The 22,194-nt window shown below is 39.5% G+C and overlaps 2 protein-coding genes across 4 annotated transcripts in view; one reads left to right on the top strand and one right to left on the bottom strand.

Moving 5' to 3' along the window:
* pknox2 (pbx/knotted 1 homeobox 2) overlaps positions 1-11,988 on the bottom strand; it is a 94,797-nt gene extending 82,809 nt beyond the window's left edge. Inside the window, exon 1 of one of the 3 annotated variants that reach the window (XM_080779807.1) lies at positions 11,857-11,988. The gene's annotated coding sequence lies outside the window, so the exon portion shown is untranslated. Of the gene's footprint in view, positions 1-444; positions 506-11,489; positions 11,528-11,856 lie in introns of those variants that run through there. The other 2 variants (XM_080779809.1, XM_080779808.1) reach the window with 2 other exon arrangements.
* A 767-nt stretch (positions 11,989-12,755) lies between these two features.
* tmem218 (transmembrane protein 218) lies at positions 12,756-22,002 on the top strand. The gene is made up of 3 exons (XM_080779675.1): positions 12,756-13,103; positions 13,984-14,086; positions 20,055-22,002. Exons 1-3 carry the CDS (start codon positions 12,994-12,996, stop codon positions 20,187-20,189), a joined length of 348 nt encoding a protein of 115 aa, XP_080635801.1. The 5' UTR covers positions 12,756-12,993; the 3' UTR covers positions 20,190-22,002.
* Positions 22,003-22,194: the final 192 nt, after the last annotated feature.

The following is a 22,194-nucleotide window of genomic DNA, read 5'->3' as shown; positions in this document are numbered from 1 at the left end:
GATAAATAACTACTAACAGTTTCTGCAATGCTGCAGCTGGGTGGCTCTCAGTTTCTGAGCGGGCAGTATCGCGAGAATACTGCATTCTCTCACACTTCAGTGAATCAAAGGCAACAGCTCAGCTTATCTTATCTTAAATCACTTTATTTTAATATAAAATAAACATTAGAGACTTCAGTTGTCACTGTACAATACTTTAAAACAGTTGCCGATATTTGTGCAGCTCTCATTGAAAACAATATATTTAAAACTCTCGAGCACTGCATGGCTCATGACCGGCGCTGTTTTCTGCCCCTTTATTAGCGCAACTCTTCTCATCATATAGCCCTGATCAAGACTAAACATGATTATGGCCTGCTTCGTTACGAATGTAGTGTTGCACATCTGTGATATGAATTGACCTAGATCTATAGAGTGTAGCAGCAAATCAGCATGTCAACTCACAGTGGTCGTCCCCAGCCTAGCATAGTTTCTTCAATACAGCATATGCTCCATTATACGTTCTCCACCCTGAACCAAAAGCAAGGAGTAGATTACAAGAACCAGACATTAACGCTTTCATCTGTTTTACTAAAGAATCTATCTTATGTTAAGTAGTAGCCAATGACTAAAACGAATTAGGAAAAGTGCATATCTAGATTTTAAAGAAGGCTGTAGCGATTCAGTCGTTCTATCTACATCTCTCACCTTTGAGGAATGTCTTGAACAATGCATTCATTGGAAGAGCAAACCTCTTTATCGTGGCACATATCCGAACATGCTAATTACCCTGCACACAGTTTGAGTTCATTTATTATGCATGAAATAATCTAATATGATGACTGTGATAATTATGTGCACACAGATAAGATAAAAGAGTGGTAACCAATTATGGGAAGGGAGTCGGGAAAAGTAATTTTTCTTTGTAGTGGAAAAGTCGTAGTTCAAAATAGGATTATGTCTGCTCTTTCAATTCTGAAAGTATCGCAATTAACATGTGGAATAATGTCTATGTTCAAAGATAATGTTTTCGAAAAAAAGAATAACTTTCCTTTTGTTTAGTTTTTTCAGATAGTTGTATAATAACAGCTTAATTCACATTGTAGAGTACAGATCCTGTGTAGCAACTACATACATTTTAAAGATTTAACATCATCAACATACCAAAAGAGTAATTAAATTCTGCAATGGCAAACACAACACAACCAAGCTGACATAAATAATAAATCTGCACTTTGCTTTTTTGCCACAGCTGCTGCTGACAGAAAAGCGATTTGTGAACAGAGTCATTTACGACCATGTGTCTGTTATGATAATTCTGCTGGAGCTTCTTCACACACTTGAGAATCTGACATGTTTACATTATGAATTGAAAGGCGACATGACTCGCTAACTCAGGCCTCAGATCAGATCAGACGCAGCAAATGGAAAAGGACAGTAAGGATGAAGCAGCAGCATGTTGTCGTCAAACACTAGAACACTGCTTCCCAAACACTGGGCCGGGACACATGTTTGGGTCGCGGACCAATTATTATGGGTCACGAGTTACTTGCAAATATCGCTTCTTTATTTATTTATTTTTTACTATTATTTAAAAATATATAGCTATTGAACATTTAATAAATACAATATTTCATAGACTTAAAAATAATAGAAAAGCCTTTAAGTAGTAGTAGAATAGCAGATGTACAAGCTTGCCGTGCGTTGTGAGCTTGTATATCGGTTATTTTCACTAGTTTTGGTCCCGGTGCGACATTCAAATTTGTCTTTGGGGTACTATCGAGCTATAAAGTTTAGGAACCACTGTGCGAGAAAGTCAGATGCATTAACCATTAAATACTCCCATTTCCTAAATCTGAACTGGCATGTGGTTAGCCCCCCAAAAAACACTGTACAAACATACTTGACACTGCACAGCTTTCACTGAGAGGTTGTGTGTGGCAGATCTGACATGCTGCCTACACCTACAGTAATACAATTTTGGCTTGATTGTTTGTCCTAAAATAAAGTTATCCAGGAATGTCACATCCCGCCAGGACACAAAGTTGTTGAGTCGTGGATTGTATAAATTCAGTAAAGCCGTTTGTTTTTGCAGGTTAGAAAGTAGAAACTATTTCCCAGCTTCACTCACGTTGTCCTTAGAGACATCTATATGAGGATTGTCTAACTGCGTTCCATTCTGACTGGGAGCATACAGGTCGACTTCACACCCTTCCCAGAAACCTTTCTCAACCCACTCTCTCAACCCACACGCCACTACCCAGTGGTGTGGAATCCCAGTGTCAAAGTATAGATACCGGGTCAAATATCACTCAAGTACAAGTGAAAGGTGCTATTTGAGTTAGTATACTTTCTTTAAAAAAAACCTCTTAACTCCATTGGACCCTCAAACTGTCTGCTAAAACAGCCAACTCCACCACCTCTCCCCCTCTCATAGACGTCATTGACAATCTATAAAGTCACAACACCAACTAACACCAAAGTATTGCTTTGGTTTCAAAATATAAGATTTCCTTAATTTCCTGAAAATTTATATTTTTCATTTCCTGAAAAATGAACATTGTGGAGTTAGTTGTTTCATCCCGACAGCAGAGATATATAAGTATGCAAAAGCACACGTTTTTAAATATACTAAAGTATTCAAAAGTCCAATTTAAAAAGTGCCCTTTGTTTCTAATATCAATGCATTGTACTGAAATGTAGAAATAATTTCAAAGATTTCCCATAAATGAAATTAAATCTAAATTGGTGAAAATAAGCTGATCCACAAGATCAGCTGATCTACAAGATCTACAACGCATATAGTAGGCCCTGAAGTCCTGACATCACTTGCTCATCCCCTGGGTTCCCAAAGTAATTTCTCTATGGAGAATAACATTAGATAATCTTAGAATCGTCTCATTGTGGTCCAAAAATAAACAAACTGTCTCTGCGATATTGTCGGTGAGGTGGCTCTGCACGTTTACCATAGTCAGTCACTCATATTTGATACGGTCAAGTTCAGTTCTGGCGAAGGTTTTGCTACCGGTAACAAACGTTAGTCGTCATATCCATTATGAGTAAAACCATATAATTTGTTTATTTTTGGAACACAGTTCTTATTTGACGCAATATAAGAAAAGTCTATGGGAATTCAGAATGGGTGGAAAAACACAACCGGGGTAGGATGTGTAAATCACGTCAGACTTCTGTGCTCTATTGCATCGTGAGCCTGTGAATCTGCTATTTTCACTAGGCCTATTTGAAATAGGGCGTATGACTTCACCATTTTCAACCTATCTTTGTGCTCACTAATGCTCACGATAATATGGTTAAAAAAACTGTACTCAGTCTGTGTCTCAGAGGAGGGCTATGGACTGTTCAGAAACCCGTCTACCAGTGAGTTTCAAACTAAATTTCATATTTTTATATTTTATTAACACGATAACAATGGCTTCCATTATAGCATGCTAACTTTCCAGGAATAGTAAACCTGCCGTTTCTATTAGCTGCCTTGGACTCCCCATCGATGATGTCACTGGTAGGCAGGTTTCTGAACTGTCCACAGGCAGAGTAGACAAAACCTGGTGCCATATTATAATGAGCATTAGTTAGGAGGACCAATAGATGAAGATAGGTTGAAAATAGAAATAGAAATGTGGTGGAGTCAAAAGTACAATATTTTCTTTGAAATGTTGTGAAGTGAAAGTATCCAAAAATACAAACGCTCAAGTAAAGTACAGATACTTAAAAAGATATAATTAAGGTACTCAAATAGCAAATGATTAGGGCTGCGATCCAAATTTAGGGTGCTAAGCTAGTTAATAAGCTTCTCTGTGTAGCTAGAAAATGCATTTTGTTTAATTGGATTCACGAAAAACCTCGATCAGTGACTCAGTGGTATAGAGAAATCTACAGAATACTTAAAAAATAAAATAAAAGGTACTCAAATAAATGTACTAAATTACTGTCCACCACAGCCAGTACCCTTCAGCTACGGAACCAGGTCCAGTCAACTAATGGTCCTCGCAGTACATTCTATTAGACTAACCCGATCAGTACATTCTATAAGACTAACCCGATACTCAAACATCTTCAAGAACAATGTATGCCCCCGCGAAAAAACCTAATGGCACAATGGTACCAAACAGATGTTCACATTCACAGAACATGAGAAGGAGAAAATATTCTTGTGGTTATTGATCCTGCAACCATTAAAAACCCATTCAGACCTCAATGCCGGGAAGACGTGTACGTAATTTTTGATGTTGATAAATGTCAGCCTCTGTAGCAGACAGACAATTACTCTAATTTGCCCTAATGTTCATTAGAAAACATAATTTCCATAAATCTCTGTATGTCATTGTTTGTCTTTCCTTTTGTATAGATTTATTTTTTGTTGAAATGAACATTGGGAAGATTTAAGTAATTTCAGTAAAAGCCAAATGTTTAAAGCTACAGAGTAGGTGAACATTCCCATCGGAATAAGTGTGCTAGGGTTCAAGCGGAGTCCCAACGGTTCCCCTCTACATAAAATCTTCCAAAATGAATGAAAAATACAAAAAACATCGGCAAGCTCAAAACACATTACATTTGCAACGCATTGCAAGCTGCTATTTTTGGACAAATGTTCACCCCAGAATAGGGACGATAAGGTTCATGTGGTTATAGGTTAACATCAACTTTTTCTCCGACTCTCTCACTGACTGCCAAAGTCATAATGTTCTGAAACTAATGAAGTGAGAAGGAGAGGGGAAGGCAATGACAATGAACAAGGCCGAGCTGGCAGGCTCAGCATTCTGTGCACTTCACACAGACAGCCAATGTGCTCTAAATTGTATTCAAAACAGTCAGACAATTTTGTGATGTGATTTCAGTGCCAAAAGTCAATTGATAGTCACGTTCAAGAACCTAAAATTTCTAATTAATTCAAATCAATATAAAGGTGTAGTGAGTGGATATTTTGACAATCTTTTATGAAGTTTTACAAAGAACATTTATTGATCAGCATTACAGCCAGTATACTGAATATAGTACTAAAAAATAATTCTCAAACAGTATTGTATTTTTAGTGTTAACAAGTATGGCATGTTTTGATAATGCACTTATGTGCAACAATTAGGGGTGTAAGAAAAATATTGATAAACTTTTTCTGGATTTTATTGATAGTTACAGTGGAGATGAACAGGAAAGAGGGAGAGAGAAGGGGAGAGACATGGGTCGTCATTAACGGGACTCGAACACGCCATGCGCTGACAGTCCAGAGCCTATAGTGTCTTGCGCCTGGACCACTAAGCCAGCGGGCGCCCCAAATATTGATAAACTTGAGTAGTGATATTGTTTTGTGGTATCCATTCTCAAAAACATTGTATATATTTTGATTAATTAAAAAATGTTTAATTCCTTTGCTCAGACAGACTGTACAAAAAGTAGTGTGACTGTGACTGAGAGTTTGCGTTGCAATTCATCACTCCGATGTAAAGGTAAGATGCATAGGGCTCTAAATTGTCTAATGTGTCAAAACTTCAGGAATCCAGCAGCTCTGAGATTTCCCAGATGCCAAAATACTTAATACCTTCTATTATTGGGATAAGGCAGTACAACTACTCCTTCAAGTATTTTAAAGACTCTTATTAAATACTGTTAGAAAGTAGAAACGCAGCACAAGTGGGAAAATAAATCACACTCCAAAAGCCTGTGCTGACATAAAGTCTTGGCACTTTTACAGCAGGGGAATGGACTGCATAAAGGAAGTCGTCTGCGGCTAATAACGAATTATCACCAAACTGCATTGGGACAAATTATTCTGTCCTTGACATTTAATGACGCTTGTGCTGTGGTTTGTTGATAACCTCCAGAGTTCTTACAGTTCTACATCAAATATTTCATAATCAGGCACCACATGGAGAGAAACAACAAGCTAAGCTAAGTGGTGAACATATTAAGTAACATTGTGAGAAGTAGCCAGGGCTTGAACACACTCTACTGAAGCCTGATTTCTACTTAGATGTACGCCTGTGTCATGTGCTAAAAATGTGCAATCTACAAGCTCGCAATGCATCAATGACGTAATGTTGATCTGCCACTTTTGGCACACGACACCGGCGCACAATCAAGTATACGTTAAGTATCATGCATTTAAATTACAGAACATATGACTTGGTTGAAGGAACTTCCAGTTCACTATCATAAAAGAGCATTATGAGAAATGTAACTGTGCTTGGTGTTTGCAACCATGATGGATTTGCAATTCCTTTTCCAAAAGCAGCAGTTTTATGGGCTGACCACCAATACCCATTCACTATAATTTTGATAACAGGTGCCAAAGAAGCTAATCGCTTATGCTAGTGCACATATAAATTATTTATATCGTCATTATTGGCAGTAAACAGTACTGAAGAGCAGAAGTTGCTTTAAGAATAGCTTAAGACAGGTTTTGAAGTAAAACAGCAAATTTATAGAATATTGGATATCAACCTCAATACATACAGTATTAGATTTTTGGGCAACACATTATCAATACTAAATGAGAACAAATCAACAATTTGCGTATCAATCATGGTAGGTAAACAGCTACATTTGGTAATACTGTATGGAAGTAGAAATAGCACACGTCACATAGGCCTACTGAGTGAATACCACTCTTGGTTGGCAAAAACCGGATTTGAAGACTATAACATTATAGAATATTTTCGAGGAAAAGTAGGGACAGAATATTTTTCCCATACATTTATTCATGTTAGAAGGAAGTGCAAATATGCAGCCACACAAGTGCTTGGTGGGATTTTCTCTGCTTTGATCTGCTGTTGAATTCAAATAAAATATTTTGAACCTCACCCAGCTCAGCTGTTACCAGGACTCTCCAATATAATAAATTCAGGATTTACTGGCAGGCTTCATATTTCTCTCTGTGAAGCTGTATTAATTTATTAGGATTATCTACATTCCAGAGATAAGAAACAACGACACAATGAGGTTCAACGTCTTGTTAAAGGCTATAAATTCAGAATTTATAATAAGCTGTTGCTAATTTGATTTGGTGTTTGATCCTTGAATAATAAGCATTTATGTATATATACACCGGTAAATACGAATTTGTAATTGTTTCTGTTACAAACAAATAACAAATAAGTAGAACTGATCAAAGAAAATACAAAACATATATTATTAAATACATTAAGTTGTAAACTAAATATTCTGCAGCTGTATGTTACATTATTTGACTAGTCAATTCTATGCCACAACTTTGAGGTAATTTAAGGAATGTGTTCCTGCTGGTTTTTCATTTCCCCCGTCTCAAAAAGGAATGCAATCAAAGTTCTGATGCAAAAAACATTACCTAACGACAAAAGTCTTTGTATGACTTCTTTCATGCTGTGCATTCAATTTTATAGCCAACGATTCAGGCAGCTACCCTTAATTGTTAAAAAAATAGGCCTCAAACAATTAATATACATTAAATTAAAAAGGTGATTCTGAGAGTGGATTCAAAAGTGCCAAGGTCAATCGAAGAATTGATCGAGCTTGGTATAATCAATCCATCAATCAATCAATCAATCAAATAGTAACCATATTTAGGAGTAAAAGGGCCACTTCACCCCTTTTGCAACCAGATCTTATTTTAATGATGTTTGGAAGACAATATTGTGTGGAAAGCATGCTAGAACTTTGTGAAAACTGGGAGGCACGTGTTAGTCCGACATCCCGTTAGTCCGACTACGTGGCAGGTTAAGACTCACCCGTGGCTTCTCTGTGTGGTTAGGGTTAGTAAAGGGCTCTATGGTCAGAAAATTGGGTAGAATATTGGGACGTTTAATACATGAATACCATAATCACTTTTATTTTACTACCGGTATTTTAAAAGTATACTAGCTGATGCTCTGTAATGTGATAGAAAAGCCATGCAAACTAAGAGAATGTAACATATTATCCATCTTCTCACTGCCTACCGTGCACTAGTTTACTTTAACTTGCCAAGGTTTACAAGCGATGATTCTCTTACTAGTTGATTCCCAAATTGGGGAAATGTAATCTTAACTATATTGCATAAAAATTACATTACTTGACTGTGACTGTAGCCTAGCAACTTCTATACATTTTACAGCCTTAGCACAAATGTATTTTCATGACATGTCTATGTCCCCTCAGAGTGAATGATTTGCCTATCGCACGTGATTCCGACAATATGGAGGATCGTTAAATCGGCTGGGTTCTCTTCTTGGAGCATAAATCAAACCAATCCATCTCCCTGACCCTCAGTCCCTGGTGGCTTACTTAGAGCCATGCCAACGCAGCAGTGGCGGTGGAATGAGCAAGGGTAAGCATGCAAAGGCTGTCTTTAAGCTGAGCTGTCTGACGGTATAAACAGGCCTCCGTGCCTCCTCCTGAGAGCAATAGGGATCAACCGGGCTTAGTGGGCATGGCTTGCGAGGTCCCAGACAGGGCCAAAACATGCAACACGCAACACAATTGTCTAAAGAATTGCTGCACTATTGAGCATAAAAAAACCCGACAGTGCCTGCCCCACATCACATTGCTCACGGGCCCGGAACAGGACCTTGATGCACTCCACTGAGGATACCCGGCCGACTAAGACCTCATGAATAATTCTGAACACTTTTTTCAGGGTGATTTAAGAAAGTAAGACTGTCAAAAACAATTAGAGATCGTGCTGAGATCTGACTGCCGAAGAGAAGGAGACTATAAAGTGAGGGCTATTTGTTCTAACCCCCCCCCCCCCCCCTCCCCTCAATCTTCTGTGACAATGAAGCACTATTACAATACTTTGGGGCTACAGTATGAAGACTAATACTAGAGGCAATGGCGAAGGAAATGACAACACATTTGCTAGTCCTTTAATTCCCTCAATTGCTTTATAGCCATACATAAATGCTTAAATTGGTTTGTAACATATGCTCTCCTCGCTCTGTTTACTTCCTTCATTTAGTGTGACTGAATCACTTTATTAGCGATTATCCCCCCAAAAGCTACGGGAATGCACAGCATCACAGCCCATAATGTAATTTACTAATTTACCCATAAAGTAGGAATGGGAATATGCAAATAGTAGCTGGGTGTTTTGCAGCTTCAAATATGCCCCAAGGCTGCCTGTCCAATGACACAAATCATCAATTAAGATCTCAGCAGGGTTTAGGGAGATCATCTAAATTGGCAAAATCCCTATCTGCCAATATTTAGAACCATGTGGGGTGCACAACAATGAAAACAAACAACACTATTGTTCATCATCACCAGTGATGCTGATGGTTTTAGAGGTTAAGTGTGTACGTGCTTGTGTGTGTGTGTGTGTGTGTGTGTGTGTGTGTGTGTGTGTGTGTGTGTGTGTGTGTGTGCTGACTGTGCGCATGCGTACATACTTTTATATTTTGATTACTTGAAACACAAACAACAGTCCATGATTATTAAACAGCATAAGAAATACTGGCCTACAGCAGTGGTTCTCAAACCAGGTCAGGGACCTCCAAATGAATGATTTTTGGCTGTGAATCTTTTTTGGGCCCCCCCATACAAGATTTGTGTTTTTTTGAAAAATGCAGATCTTCAAGCTTACAACACATCACGTTGTGAGCTTGATGATCAACTAATTTAATTTAGCTGGGGACACCCTGGAACCTCCTCAACGACCTCTGGGGGTCCCCAGACCCCACTTTGAGAACCGCTGGCCTACGGAACTTTCCATTCAGTGTTACAGATACTGTACATTTCTTCTGAGGCCTATGTTTAGTTCCTCATGTGATTTTCTTTCAGTATTGTCCATTTGCCACACATACTAAAATGGGGGAAGTAACGTTTTGGAATAGTACAAATGGACAGTACACAACAGTGGTAATTCCAGCTAAATTGATAGAGCTAGATTTCATCTATCCTTTACCATAACATGCAGCATTATAACACGATGGAAGATGAGAGTGCTTTGATAATCACTAAGCTACTGTATTTGTAACAAGGCTGGGAAATAGATTGATATTATACAGTATCAATATTGTGATATAAAATTAGATATCTGAGAGTTGTATGGGAGAAGTGTTTTCCTGGTTTTAATCATTTAGACCTTATTTTATACTTTCAGAATTTCTCAAAAACATTTTTCACAAAAAGCAGTCTAGAATAAAGCTCACAACACTTCACAATACCATTTGAAAATCAATATTTTTGTCACCATCTTATCTGCTCCAAAATATTGCCCTAATTTGTAATCAAAGACGTGCGAGATGTGCTCTCCCACAAGTTATATGATAAGTCATGATGATAATTAATTCTCCAGGTTTTGAGGCAAAGGCCAACACTTCTAATTATGACAATGTTGTGAGTGATGGTATTTTTTTACATTTGTTGGAGGTCATTATAGGCCTAGATTTACTGTAGAGACAAAATTTGTTGAAATATCTGGTCATTGCTGCAGAATACTGTAGGCCTATATATTCCCAAAATACTAAAGGTATTTAATTCATGATTCAAGTCTTCAAAACTGTTATTTATGCCAATCAAAAGCAATCTTATAAAATACTCATTCATGCAATTGTGGAATAACTACTCATCTCAAATAGAAAAGGGTGAGCACTGCAGTATACAAAGAGAGCCAGTGTTCAGTGTGGGAGTTCTTTCAGGGCAGGGTAGTCTAAAGGTAAACATTAGCCCACAGTGTTGCAAACAGTTTGGTCTTAATCCGAAGTAGACTTAATTTAAACTACCATGGATAGAGGGGGAAATTACCAAATTATAAAGATTGCTACATAGTATAATACTACACACTTTACTATACTCACCTGCAAACATTAGTAATTTGTGTATTTACTTTTAGAAATATACACAATATTGAGTTGAGAACATAAGAAATGCATGCAGGCAATTGGTTAGAAGTGAGCGTCATAAGTATAATTCCAACATTTGCAGACAGGAAAACTGTAGTAAATGGCACCAATGCAGTTCATCTCTCCAACTAATCATTCTTTATTTTGAGTTGTATAGAATCTAGATACTCACTTGCACTCACACACTCACTCTCTCTCTCTCTCTCTCTCTCTCTCTCTCTCTCACACACACACACACACACACACACACCAATTCCAGCAAGAATAATTGTAAACTATAAACCTTGATTGAACTAATTTTAGCATGCCAATCACAATTAAGAGTATAGGCGCTATAAGGAATTAAATAATCTTACAAACAACTAACTTTCGTTTGTATAGCTGTTAATAGTCCAACCACCTCAGAGGAAAATAATCTGCACTAAAAACAGATAGGCCTACCAGTATCAAGTATCAATTAAAATCTAAATTAAAATCCTCGTGAAACGACCAGAATGCAATGTCCCATCCTAGGTGGCAATCAGGAGCCAACTGATCAGTCAATAAAATATCTGCTTTCCTCCTATTCATCAACGGTCCACATTCTCTACAATCACATGCTATGCTTATATTCACCTGTTACAAAATCAGAAATGCTCAAACAGTAAACACACAAATAAACTTGGTAAATAACTCGAATAGCTTAACTGCGTCACATACATTATTTCCATAACACATAAATAATAATCCGATCGCTGCATCATGCAACAACAAAAATCCAATGCTCTTTCAGTCCCGGCACAAAAATGCATCTCCTCTCCCGTTCTCTCCTTCTCTCTCTCTCTCTCTTTTCTCCCTCCTGCAGCCCCCCTCCTCCCCCCTTATTCTCTCCCTCCTCCTCCCTCTCTCCCCCCCTCTCTCTCTCTCTCTCTCTCTCTCTCTCTCTCTCTCTCTCTCTCCTCTCACTCTGGCCTGGCTTGTCTGTATGAATAATGTCCTGCCTTTTGTACTGAGGGGGGGGAGAAAGCCGCCGCGGTGTTATCCCTGCTAGTCCATGGTCTGACATTGAAAATGAATGACAGCTTACCTGAATGCCAATCTTCATCAGACTGACACCAGGCTGACAGCACAGCCTATACTCCTCGACACCAGCGGTGACGTGTGCCACGCGAGACCCCTCCCACTCCCACCACCATCAAGCCCTCTCCTCTCATTTCACTACACCGCTCTGTCTCTCTCCACGAAAAAAAGGAGGCGCGCGCGGCGTGCGTGTCGCACGCCGCGCGCGCCTCCTTTTTTTTATTAACCGCGGATCTGGCCAGCCCCCTGTTGGTGCCCATCAATAATTACACCCTTCAATTTTCAAAGCAAAGCACGCTGTCACAATGTTTCCCAGTGTTTAAAGTAACACTAAACACAGGGGTTTCTCTCTCTCTCTCGCCCATGCTTTGTCTCTACTCAATTCTACTACTACTAGCTACTACGTTTGAAAATGTAGCCAAATTATGTCTTTTTCACCAAGGCATGTCAAGGTCGCAGCCATGCAGGCATGTAGACTAGTGAAAACAAAGTAGCATGCATGCCCTGGCCTGAGCGAGATTATTAAACACGCATGGGCAACTTTCACTTTTTAGCAGCAGCTAATTAAGTAACTGCATTTTATTTAATATAACGCGATTTTGATTATCGTAAACCGAAGTCAATGTAACCAGGTGTAGAGATAGTAGACAGTTTCAGACTTCCCACGCAACGCTGCCAGTAGCCTGCCTGCGCATGCATATAGTGTAGTCAGTCAACACCGTCCCTCAAGACGCGCTCCTCGTTCAAAGCGACACACTGGACAACATTTCCCAGCATTCTTTTCGCTGTTCAGTAAGAAGCCCCCTGAGTGGCTGATTTCAACCCTTCTGCAACTCGCATCCAGTGAAATTGAAGTTCATTGTTGCTAAGACAAAGCGTGCAGAGCTTGTGTTGTTGCTAGGAAGTTGAGCGGTGCAATGGAAATCATACTTTTGATACTTCGAAACGTTGCTAATGTAAACGTATTTCCTGATCAACTCAGTTTTACGTTAAGGGGAGTACGCTTTTAATTTCAAAAGTACATTATTACGGGAGAGTTTGCCGTCGGACGCTTTTCATCTCAAACACTTGTCAGCACACGATAAGCCTGCATGCTAACACTGAGTTGGTAGTATTGAATAGTATTAATAACCCGTTTTTAAGAATGGCTACCACTGTTTTGGGCGTTGGTTTGGGAGTGTTCATCATTATCCTCGTCTGGATTCTGACTCTAGTGTTTGCGATCATCCTTTTGAGGGGATCTGGGTCGACAAAGTAAGCAGGAGAAACACATAAACATCCCATTATGGATGCAGTTACACACACACACACACACACACACACACTTTAACAATGTATTTGTCAACATAAACGAGAAACATAGGCCTACAGGGATACAAATATTATAGGTGCACCGTGCAGTAAGGTTATACTTTCACAAAACACACACACACACACACACAAGTTATGCTTTGAATAGGCCTAAAGAATTTAGATTCCAATCATTATGATTTTAGCAGCTAATAATGCAGTAATTACTGTATCTATATGTTAGTCGCTCTATGCAAAAATGCATCTGAATTTGATTGATAAGTTTGATTTCTCTGGGATAAATAGTCTATACCATACTGCCCTGTACAGTATGTTACATTCTCACTTGTCCTGACCTGACTACCCTACCCATAAGAGAGAATCCAGTGACAAGCATGTGCTCATGAATATTTGCCAATTTGAGAGATTCAGTTCAGTTATAACTACATCTCAACTCATAAGAAATAATTATAAAGTGCTTGTGTCAGTACAGTTTGTACAATCTAATCTGTCATAGCTGCCATCTAGTGGATGAATAGTTGATTGCACATTATAGACCGACGAAAGCCTACAATAGCGACGTAACTCACGCGGGGACTCTGTAAGGACTAAATAACCTTGCGTGTTTTGTGTGCGTTTTCTCTCACCCCTCCGCAAGGCAAAACGGACTCTGTCGAGGCCTTTACAGGTTTCTTTACAAAGCCTATAAAAGGCCAACAGATATGTCATTGATGTTTATATGTTCTAAGAAGCGGCAATTGGTCGTCAAATAATATTTCATGATGTTGACAGCCCTACTCACGATTTGACATGAGGATGAATGATGTGTGTTGTCTTTCACCAGGCTATTGGTGATCCCGCTCCTCCTCATGGCTCTCTTCATCACTGTAGCCCTGGTGTTTTTCCCTCGCAGGTCAGAGACCACCTCTCCTGTCAGAGAGAAGGAGGTGAGCATCATATACCCTGCCTTTTGAAACATCATGGACACTTATATACACCACCTCAAGACACACACACAGACACACACACACACCCTTGTTTCATGTGGTACACCATGTCAAGACAAATTGTTTACCTAAGTCCCTACCAAGAATATCACTGGTAAAATTACGATGTCACATTTAGCTACACAAAAAAATCCAGTGTTACTCACAGTGGATGTCAGAGAAATATGTATTTCAGATTAAAAGAAACAGCCAAATGGTGCTATTCTTATATTTGCAGCTTCTAACAAAGTCAAAATATAAATTGACAAAACTAAGTTTAACATGAATAATCATACCTTGATGAATACAGCATTTAACTAAACTGGACTTTTAATTGAGGATATAAGCTGGTTTGTGGTGCACTACATTCTTGGACACAAAGAGCACTGAAGATGTTAAATCCATGACTAAATTACAAAGTTTAAGCTTAATCATGCTTAAAAGTTAGCACTTCCCTAATGGCTAGCATACTTTATGGCCAAAGAGAAACAACATGAATGATCAGAATCATCTTTGTCACATCACAGTTGGTGGGTGAATTAGTTTTTGTGCATAGTTCCCATCATGTTATCCAAGAAAAACAAAGAAAGGGAAGAAGAGACGGGGGGGATTAGGTGATCAAGGCAAGAAAGAAAACAAAAATAGTTAAGGGCTACTTTATTCACTTTGTATTCACACATCACTTTTATCATTCACAAACAAAACAACACAATGTATGTATTCTCAATAAGGCATTCACAATACCACAAATCTGTGCAGCCGAAAAATATTTATTTTTACTTTGACTTTTACATTTTTTAGTAATTATACTTTGTGGTATTGCTACTTTTACTTACATCCAATGACAATGTGATGCTGTGATCCTCTGTTTCTACTAGTTGATCTGTTTTATCACCCGCTAGTGGACACAGTTGCAGACATAGTGCACAAAGACAAGCAGCTTCAATATAATAGTTAATATGCATCAGTTTTTGGCTCAACCAATAGAGCGCCTCAGTCCCACCCCCTACCAGGGCCCAGGAAATTATTCCCTGTTCATTTTCCTCATAGACATTTCAAAAATAATTTATTTACAGGTGTAAAGGAGCAACTTGGACACTCAGGCAAGCAGGAAGCATGAGTTCAAGTCCGTTGCTCTCCCCAGGTTGGCGGAGGGTGTATAGAGCCCAGGATCACATTAGATAATTGACACAGGGGTGAAAAATGGGTTACAAAATCGTGGGATAAAAATTATAAAAAAAGAATGAAAGGGGGCGGGACTTTGATTGCTATCAAAGCAACAAAGCTAGATGAGGCCTAATGGTGTTTATTATCTCTAACATAAACCTCTAGTCTTAGTGAAACGGACCAGAGTTGCAACTGGTTAATTTTTCCACCTACGCTTGATATTTTCTGCAAAGGCTTATCCCTACAGTACAGATGCTGGGGCTTAAGTGGTTAATGACCTCTAATAGTGTAATACCCTGTTCCTAAACTTAACCCCAGTAAAACTATGCCTAACCCTAAACTTATTTCTAACATTATTCTCAGTAAAACAAAATAAAGAATACAAGAACCGCCGCACCAAGCGGTCAGCTTGAGGTCGGTGGAAAGAAACAAGGGCGAGATGGATTATTGGTGACCGTACCCGTTACTGACAGTACATGTTATCCCCATGCTGTCCACAATTATGTAAAAGGAGTCAGGACATGAAATAAATTGCAATTTGAGTGCATGATTGCAGCTATAGGAGAGTACTGTATGATAACTCGACAAGTAACTCAGATTGGAATTGAAAGTAGTAAGTAAAGTAATAATTAATTTAAAAAGAAAAGAAAAAAAAGGACTCGGAGGTGTGTGGGTGTGTCATGGGAATATTATGCATCAATTTGCATTTTGCATGGCAAACATATTTGTTTTCAGTGAGTTCTTTCACATGGCACATGACACAATGTAAGGCCTATTTTCATGATGCCAGTTGTACCACCTGTGTGTGTGTGTGTGTGTGTGTGTGTGTGTGTGTGTGTGTGTGTGTGTGTGTGTGTGTGTGTGTGACAGCAGAGAGGTTTTTCTATTGGCTGTGCTTTTGATTCAAGTTTAGAAGAAGCTTTCCTTACTAAACAAGTAAAATATCAACCATTAGTACAAGCCATTATACAACTAGGCTATACGTGTCAGCTCATGTTTTTATATTTGGCAGCTTGGACCATGTCCACTAGTGGTCAGAGGCTTGAGGATTATGGGGTTGTCCAAGTGTAAAGCAAAGCAGCTTGCAACATACTGTTCAATCTCGTCCATTATAGGCGGTCTATTTGGAGGAAAAGGTGCTTTTTGTACCCATGACTTTTTCTTCTCCCAGCTAATATGACAAACTGAAGTGACGAATGTTGGCTGTGAAAAAGTTAATGTGCACGTGTTGCCTAAATACGTGTGCCCTTGATACTGTATTTTTATAAATGTGGACTCAAATAAAGAGTGTGTGTGTGTGTGTGTGTGTGTGTGTGTGTGTGTGTGTGTGTGTGTGTGTGTGTGTGTGTGCGTGTGTGTGTGTGAGAGAGAGAGAGAATGTGTATGCGCTTGTCATAAAGACCTGTTCTGCTTTATCTTATTCCAACAGCAACACAGAACAAATACACCCCCATGTTGCCTGCTGCTGGCCAGTAAGCCAGCCAGATCTGCCAAGCAAGCTGCCACCCCACAGAAATAGCAAAGCAAAGCAAAGCGCTGTCCTGGCCACTTTACATTTTATAGCCTTTGTGTAAGAAAAAACAGAGACACTGGGAGGAAGGAACATGTCACTTCCTAGGTTTCTGTGCAGTAAAATCAGCTAATGTTGTCTACCTCAGCGAATGAGGCCCGTAGTTAGTGGAGCCATGATTAAAATCAGGAATGATAATGAGGTATGCTAATGGTGTTAAAAACGTGACTGCCACCATTACAACATTTGGTCTAATTTGTATTCCTGTGAAAACCCCTTTAAGGTTACTGTTAAATATAGGCCTATGCATCAAAATTAATGTGGGAGTCTATTTAAAGCATGCTCAAAGGGCTGTAGAAAGTATTTCATGCAAGGTTACCATAATGATTCAACATTTATATGTATTCAGCAGATCTTTTACCAGAAAACTATCTTAGAGTCTTATTTAAAGTTTTTCCCCACCATTTAAAAACACACACGTGCGCACGTCCCGTCATTGCAAGACATCCTGTGCCTTGCAACATGCTGCTATAAGTAGTGCTAACGTTGAGCTATACTCTGGGGCTGCGTGATAGGGCAGTGAATGATGTCCGTCGTTGTGGTGTAGTTAAGACGTGAAGGTAGCATGACAAGTGTAATCAGTGTTCTCCTGAAGCTGGGTTTGAAGTGTCAAGTGTAGTCTCTCTGTGGCCAGTGAACTGACACATGCGCAGTACGGCAGCTGCATCTCTGCATGTTACTGCATGAAGTCAACAAAATCTGATAGAAAACTAATAATGGTGTAACGCAACCATGCATGCGCAGTAACGGCAAAAACTCTGCTCAGAGTTAAAAAGAGTTTCCAAAAAACGCTAATAATTAAACAGTGTTACATTGAAAAAAGAGCCTCATTAAAACCTCCATAATGTAATGGTCAATGCCTGTATGCAAATTCAGAGACATTGGTGCAGCCACTGAGGAGCGACGATATTGGCTCATACAGACAGACTAAAATTATTGGTATATAATCGAGCACATCTTTTTGGGATACGTAATTCATTTTATTCTCATGAACAAATCGACTAAATCGCTTTGTCTGATTAACCACTTAAGCCCTATCTTATAGCTGTACAACAACAACAACAACAACAACAACAATAGTTATAACGGTAGTTATAATAGCACCCTTAATCAGAAACATAAGGCAAACTTACACACATGGCAGCCAGTTTAATTTAGTTTTGTTCTCTGATCAGATGTATTCTTCAGTGAACCTGCACAGATGGCATGCTAAGCTGACATGGTATCCTGATTGATAACTACCTTGAATTTTGTCAGTGTGTGTGTGTGTGTGTGTGTGTGTGTGTGTGTGTGTGTGGACGCACCAGCGCATGCGTGCACGCCGGTGCACTTGTGTGCAAGTAACTTGCTGTAAGGAATGTGTAACCTCACTGCTAACTGAAGTAAAACATCATAGTGCCAATTAGGCTAGTCCCAGACCAAGGGTGGGATGTGGCTGGGGGTGTTTTGCAAAAGAGCCCCCTGCCTTTCTGGCTTGCTCCCTCTATTGTGCTCAGTGCTGCATTAATAAAACATGGACCTTGCTCTGGGTTGCTGCTCGCTGCCTAATTGGCAAATTAAAAGTGAGATGCATTAAATTATTTCATAAGAGACAATATGCCCCACTCTGTTTCTCCTGGACTCTACCATAGAGCTGTCAAACTAATGGTGAATCATTCAGTGTTCTCTCTATAAACAAATGGGCATTTGTTTTTTTTATTATGTTGATGCATCTTTGACTTTGGAGAATTTGGAGATGGTGCCAAGGCATTGCGTAGCAGAAGCCTGTGATTGGACGGGTGGTCCGACGTACTAATAGTCCTACAGTCATGAGTCCGAAAGCCTACCCAAAGTCACAGGAAGCCACGGGTTAGTTTGAACCCGCAGCACGGACTAGTTGTAACCGACAGTGCATGTCGGAGCAATGGTGTTGTCGAACTAATGCCTGTTGGACTGATAGTATGTCTAACCAATGTATGCACCCCAGTGGTAATCAATAACCTAAATTTGATTATAGCCAAGGGACTAAACCATTGTCAATTTCATGCACTTTTGTCCCAATAGAATATTGACCATGGCCTACCCTGCCACACTGAATCTGCTTTTTGAACAGGATTTCGGAGAAGAAAAGTTGTTACAGTGCTTGAATTGGTTTGGTACTCACTACTCTACCATTGCCTTGGGGAAGCCCTGTAGTGGAGGAGAGAGTATCCCAATTTAAAATGCGTCTAGTTCACAGGATTAGAAATAATGTAGCACTCAAATATTTCTGTGACTATTTTTCAAAGGTTGATACTCACAGGCACTACACCAGAGGGAGCCCTACTGATTTTAAACCCTGCCATTTTTTGTAACAGTAATATGGGGAAAACATCATTCATTATAGCACAACTTGTCCAATAGTGACTAATTACACTCTGATGTTGCAATAATATCCATCTATAAATGCACCAAGTCTCTGTACGTCTGTGTGTATGTCTGTAATGCACGTAACTCGAGAACAGTTTGCCCCGACGACTTCAAATTCGACACAGGTGTTCTACACCCCCACAGGGAGTGCAGTGCCTGTTCTGACATCACAACACTCCATATTTGGGCATGCAGCCTGACACAGAACTCCATATAGGAAGAAAGGGACACAGAGAGACAGATACAGAAATCTCCATATATGGGCATAAGAGGGACAGACGTGTCAGACATATTCTGACACGGGTGCAACAGGTATTGCATAGCCGGGTGGGGCATGGAATGGATCTCCAACCTCCATCGTTACCGACTCGGTGCTCTACAGCCGGGCACTGGTATAGTGTACCACAATTGACAATGCAGGTGGTTAAAATTAATTAATTAATTACTTGTATTACTTGTCCACTGAAGGCATAGTTTTACATGCATTGATTGCTTTTAGGCCTTGTCTTGCCCTTTCACATCAGTTAACCCATCACAGATGTAGGTCAAATTAACATTACACTGTTCCATTAACTTATGTTCATTACAATCACTAGACACATTTTCCAAACCAACAAGTGACTGGGAAATTATGGTAGAATACTGTACTGTAATTTGCCCATGGCATTAACCACCTCGGCTCACACAGCCCTCTCATGACATCTAGTGGCTAAGAGAAGAAACAATCAATTGTCAACTTGGGGATGGGATAAAATAAAAATAGCTCAGAGTGAATGGCTAACCCTCTTCTATTTTCTTTTACAGATAGTGGACTCGTTCTTCATTGGCCGCTACGTGCTGCTGTCAGTTGTCAGTGCAGTGTTCCTGGTGGCACTCTTCATGATGCTACCCCTTCATTTCCTGGAGCCAGTATATGCCAAGCCCTTAAGAACACACTAGAGCTGCCAGGGTCAAGTTGGCAGCAGGACTGTATTGTCAGTGTACACAGCTCGAGATGAGCGGGGCCAACAAGAGCCCCCCCTTCGTTTGGTAGTGGACTTCAGAATGAATCCCAAACAAAAACAGTGGGAGAGCCAGTGTTTCCTTTGCAGTTGTTGTATTTGCCATTTTCTGTAGGTTAAGGGCCAACTTATATACTTAAAATATAAATTATAAGTTGGTCCGATTGCACACTCGTTTTAGTTCAGTTAAATTGAGTAATAGTTAAATTGTTACTGATTTAGATAATTTCTTAAGGTTCCAAGAACTCTTGAATACTACTACAACCATCTTGACCAGCAGCTCTATTTTCCGATGAGAGACATGCAGCCACACAGCCTCCTTGAATGTAAAAGTTAGTTTTTGTTGGTAAATCACAAAAAAATATGAAATGCAAATGAGTTGCATTATATAGGCTTAATCCTTCCAGTGAAAACATGGCAACTAAAGTAATCAAAACATTCAACCAAAGAACATTTGTGTACAGCATCTCCTCACTCCTCACTGGTCAGTGAGAATACATTGAGGACTCATCCAATGTCACTTTGACTACGCATGCACATCATGGTACCATGGCACCACAAAGGCCTTAAAAACAAGGCTTAGACATCCCGGATCAAACTGGTCAGGCTACCGCTTGGCCTCACACCTACATCTAATTGAACCCCTGCTCATTATGATAGGGTGGGATGTCTCAGGGACCAGGGTAGAGGACAGAGAGCAACTTGGTGGTCTGGTCTACAAGATACTGTACACGTCCTGTACCTGTCCAACTACTTCAAAAACATCAATGAAGTCCACAATCACAACACCAGAGGGAGCTCCAGAAATCACGTTCAACCCAGATTTGTCTCAAAGTAGGAATTCAATGTGTTCTCCTGCTTTGCCACAAAAATGTAGAATGCCCTAGCAACAATCATAAAGACAATGTGTTTTTTTCTTTTTTTTTTTTTTTAACATTTTATTTCCCCCCGTTTTCTACGTGTTTATGTTTTAGCATAGTATTGTATATTTGCCTATCATTAAATGTTTAGATGAATTGAGTACAAAACCCCAATGAAAACCAGTCATAGGCTTTCTTGGATAAATCCTTTTAGCAGACCTTGTATTGAACTGTACTTCCCTGTGCTTTCCATGCAAACTGTTAATGAAGTATTCAATCAATCAATCAAAGCAATTTGACAAAACCTGACTCTAAGGTCTATTCAATCCAAGACGTATCAGGACTGAGCAAGTTTGTGGGTCCACTCACTGCTTTATAAACAACTGCCTAGATCTAATTGAATTACTCATTAAATGGCGTCCCTCACTTTTCCTATCAGGTTTCACAGCAGCTTTTTGGCGTCTTTTTTTTTCTTTCATGGATCAACTGCATCTTAGCCTCTGTCATTATTTTGTCTAAGAACATTTGTGCAGCTGGTCGCTGTGCTTCTCCACACTCTTTTGTGAGGTTTGACCACTGTATGGTTCAACCAACCCACTGAGTGAGTTGAACCATATGGACACTGCTGCAGAAGCATGCAGCATTTTATAACCATCTCATATGACTTGACAGCAGTTGACGGAGGTACACATGTAACCTCTGTACTCATTCCCCTTGCACAGTTTATGCTGGGGACATTTGTGTGAAATGTATTAATTGGGTCTTTACAGGTGAAAGTAGTGGTGCCAGCCATGCACTAAGCTCTAATGGGCCAAGTCAAGTAACTGAGCATGGCTTTAATGATTGACCTGTCCCATGTGAGATGTCTACATAAAGCTGATGTACAAATGGGTCATTTAATGTGTCATTGCATGTTTTGTAATAACATTTAATTGCTGAATAATTACTTGCAAAAGGAAGTCAATGACTTCAATGAAAAATTCCATTGAATGTAATAGATGATTCCATTGTGTACGAGGGACTTTTGCAGTAAAACCCTATACTTGTGTTGCACATGTGTGACACATGAGCTTTAAATCTGCT

The sequence above is a fragment of the Protomyctophum bolini genome (assembly GCF_963924005.1).
Source record: "Protomyctophum bolini genome assembly, chromosome: 13".
NCBI lineage: Eukaryota > Metazoa > Chordata > Actinopteri > Myctophiformes > Myctophidae > Protomyctophum > Protomyctophum bolini.
The sequence above is the reverse complement of the archived record's forward strand: the minus strand, read 5'-3'. Positions and strand labels throughout refer to the sequence as shown.

Bases quoted from the DNA above. Each gene is read 5' to 3' on its own strand.
- tmem218 (XM_080779675.1), top strand. From the start codon at position 12,994: ATGGCTACCACTGTTTTGGGCGTTGGTTTGGGAGTGTTCATCATTATC. The intron at 13,104-13,983 runs GTAAGCAGGAGA...GTCTTTCACCAG, and splicing joins AGGGGATCTGGGTCGACAAA to GCTATTGGTGATCCCGCTCC. The intron at 14,087-20,054 runs GTGAGCATCATA...TTTCTTTTACAG, and splicing joins CTCCTGTCAGAGAGAAGGAG to ATAGTGGACTCGTTCTTCAT.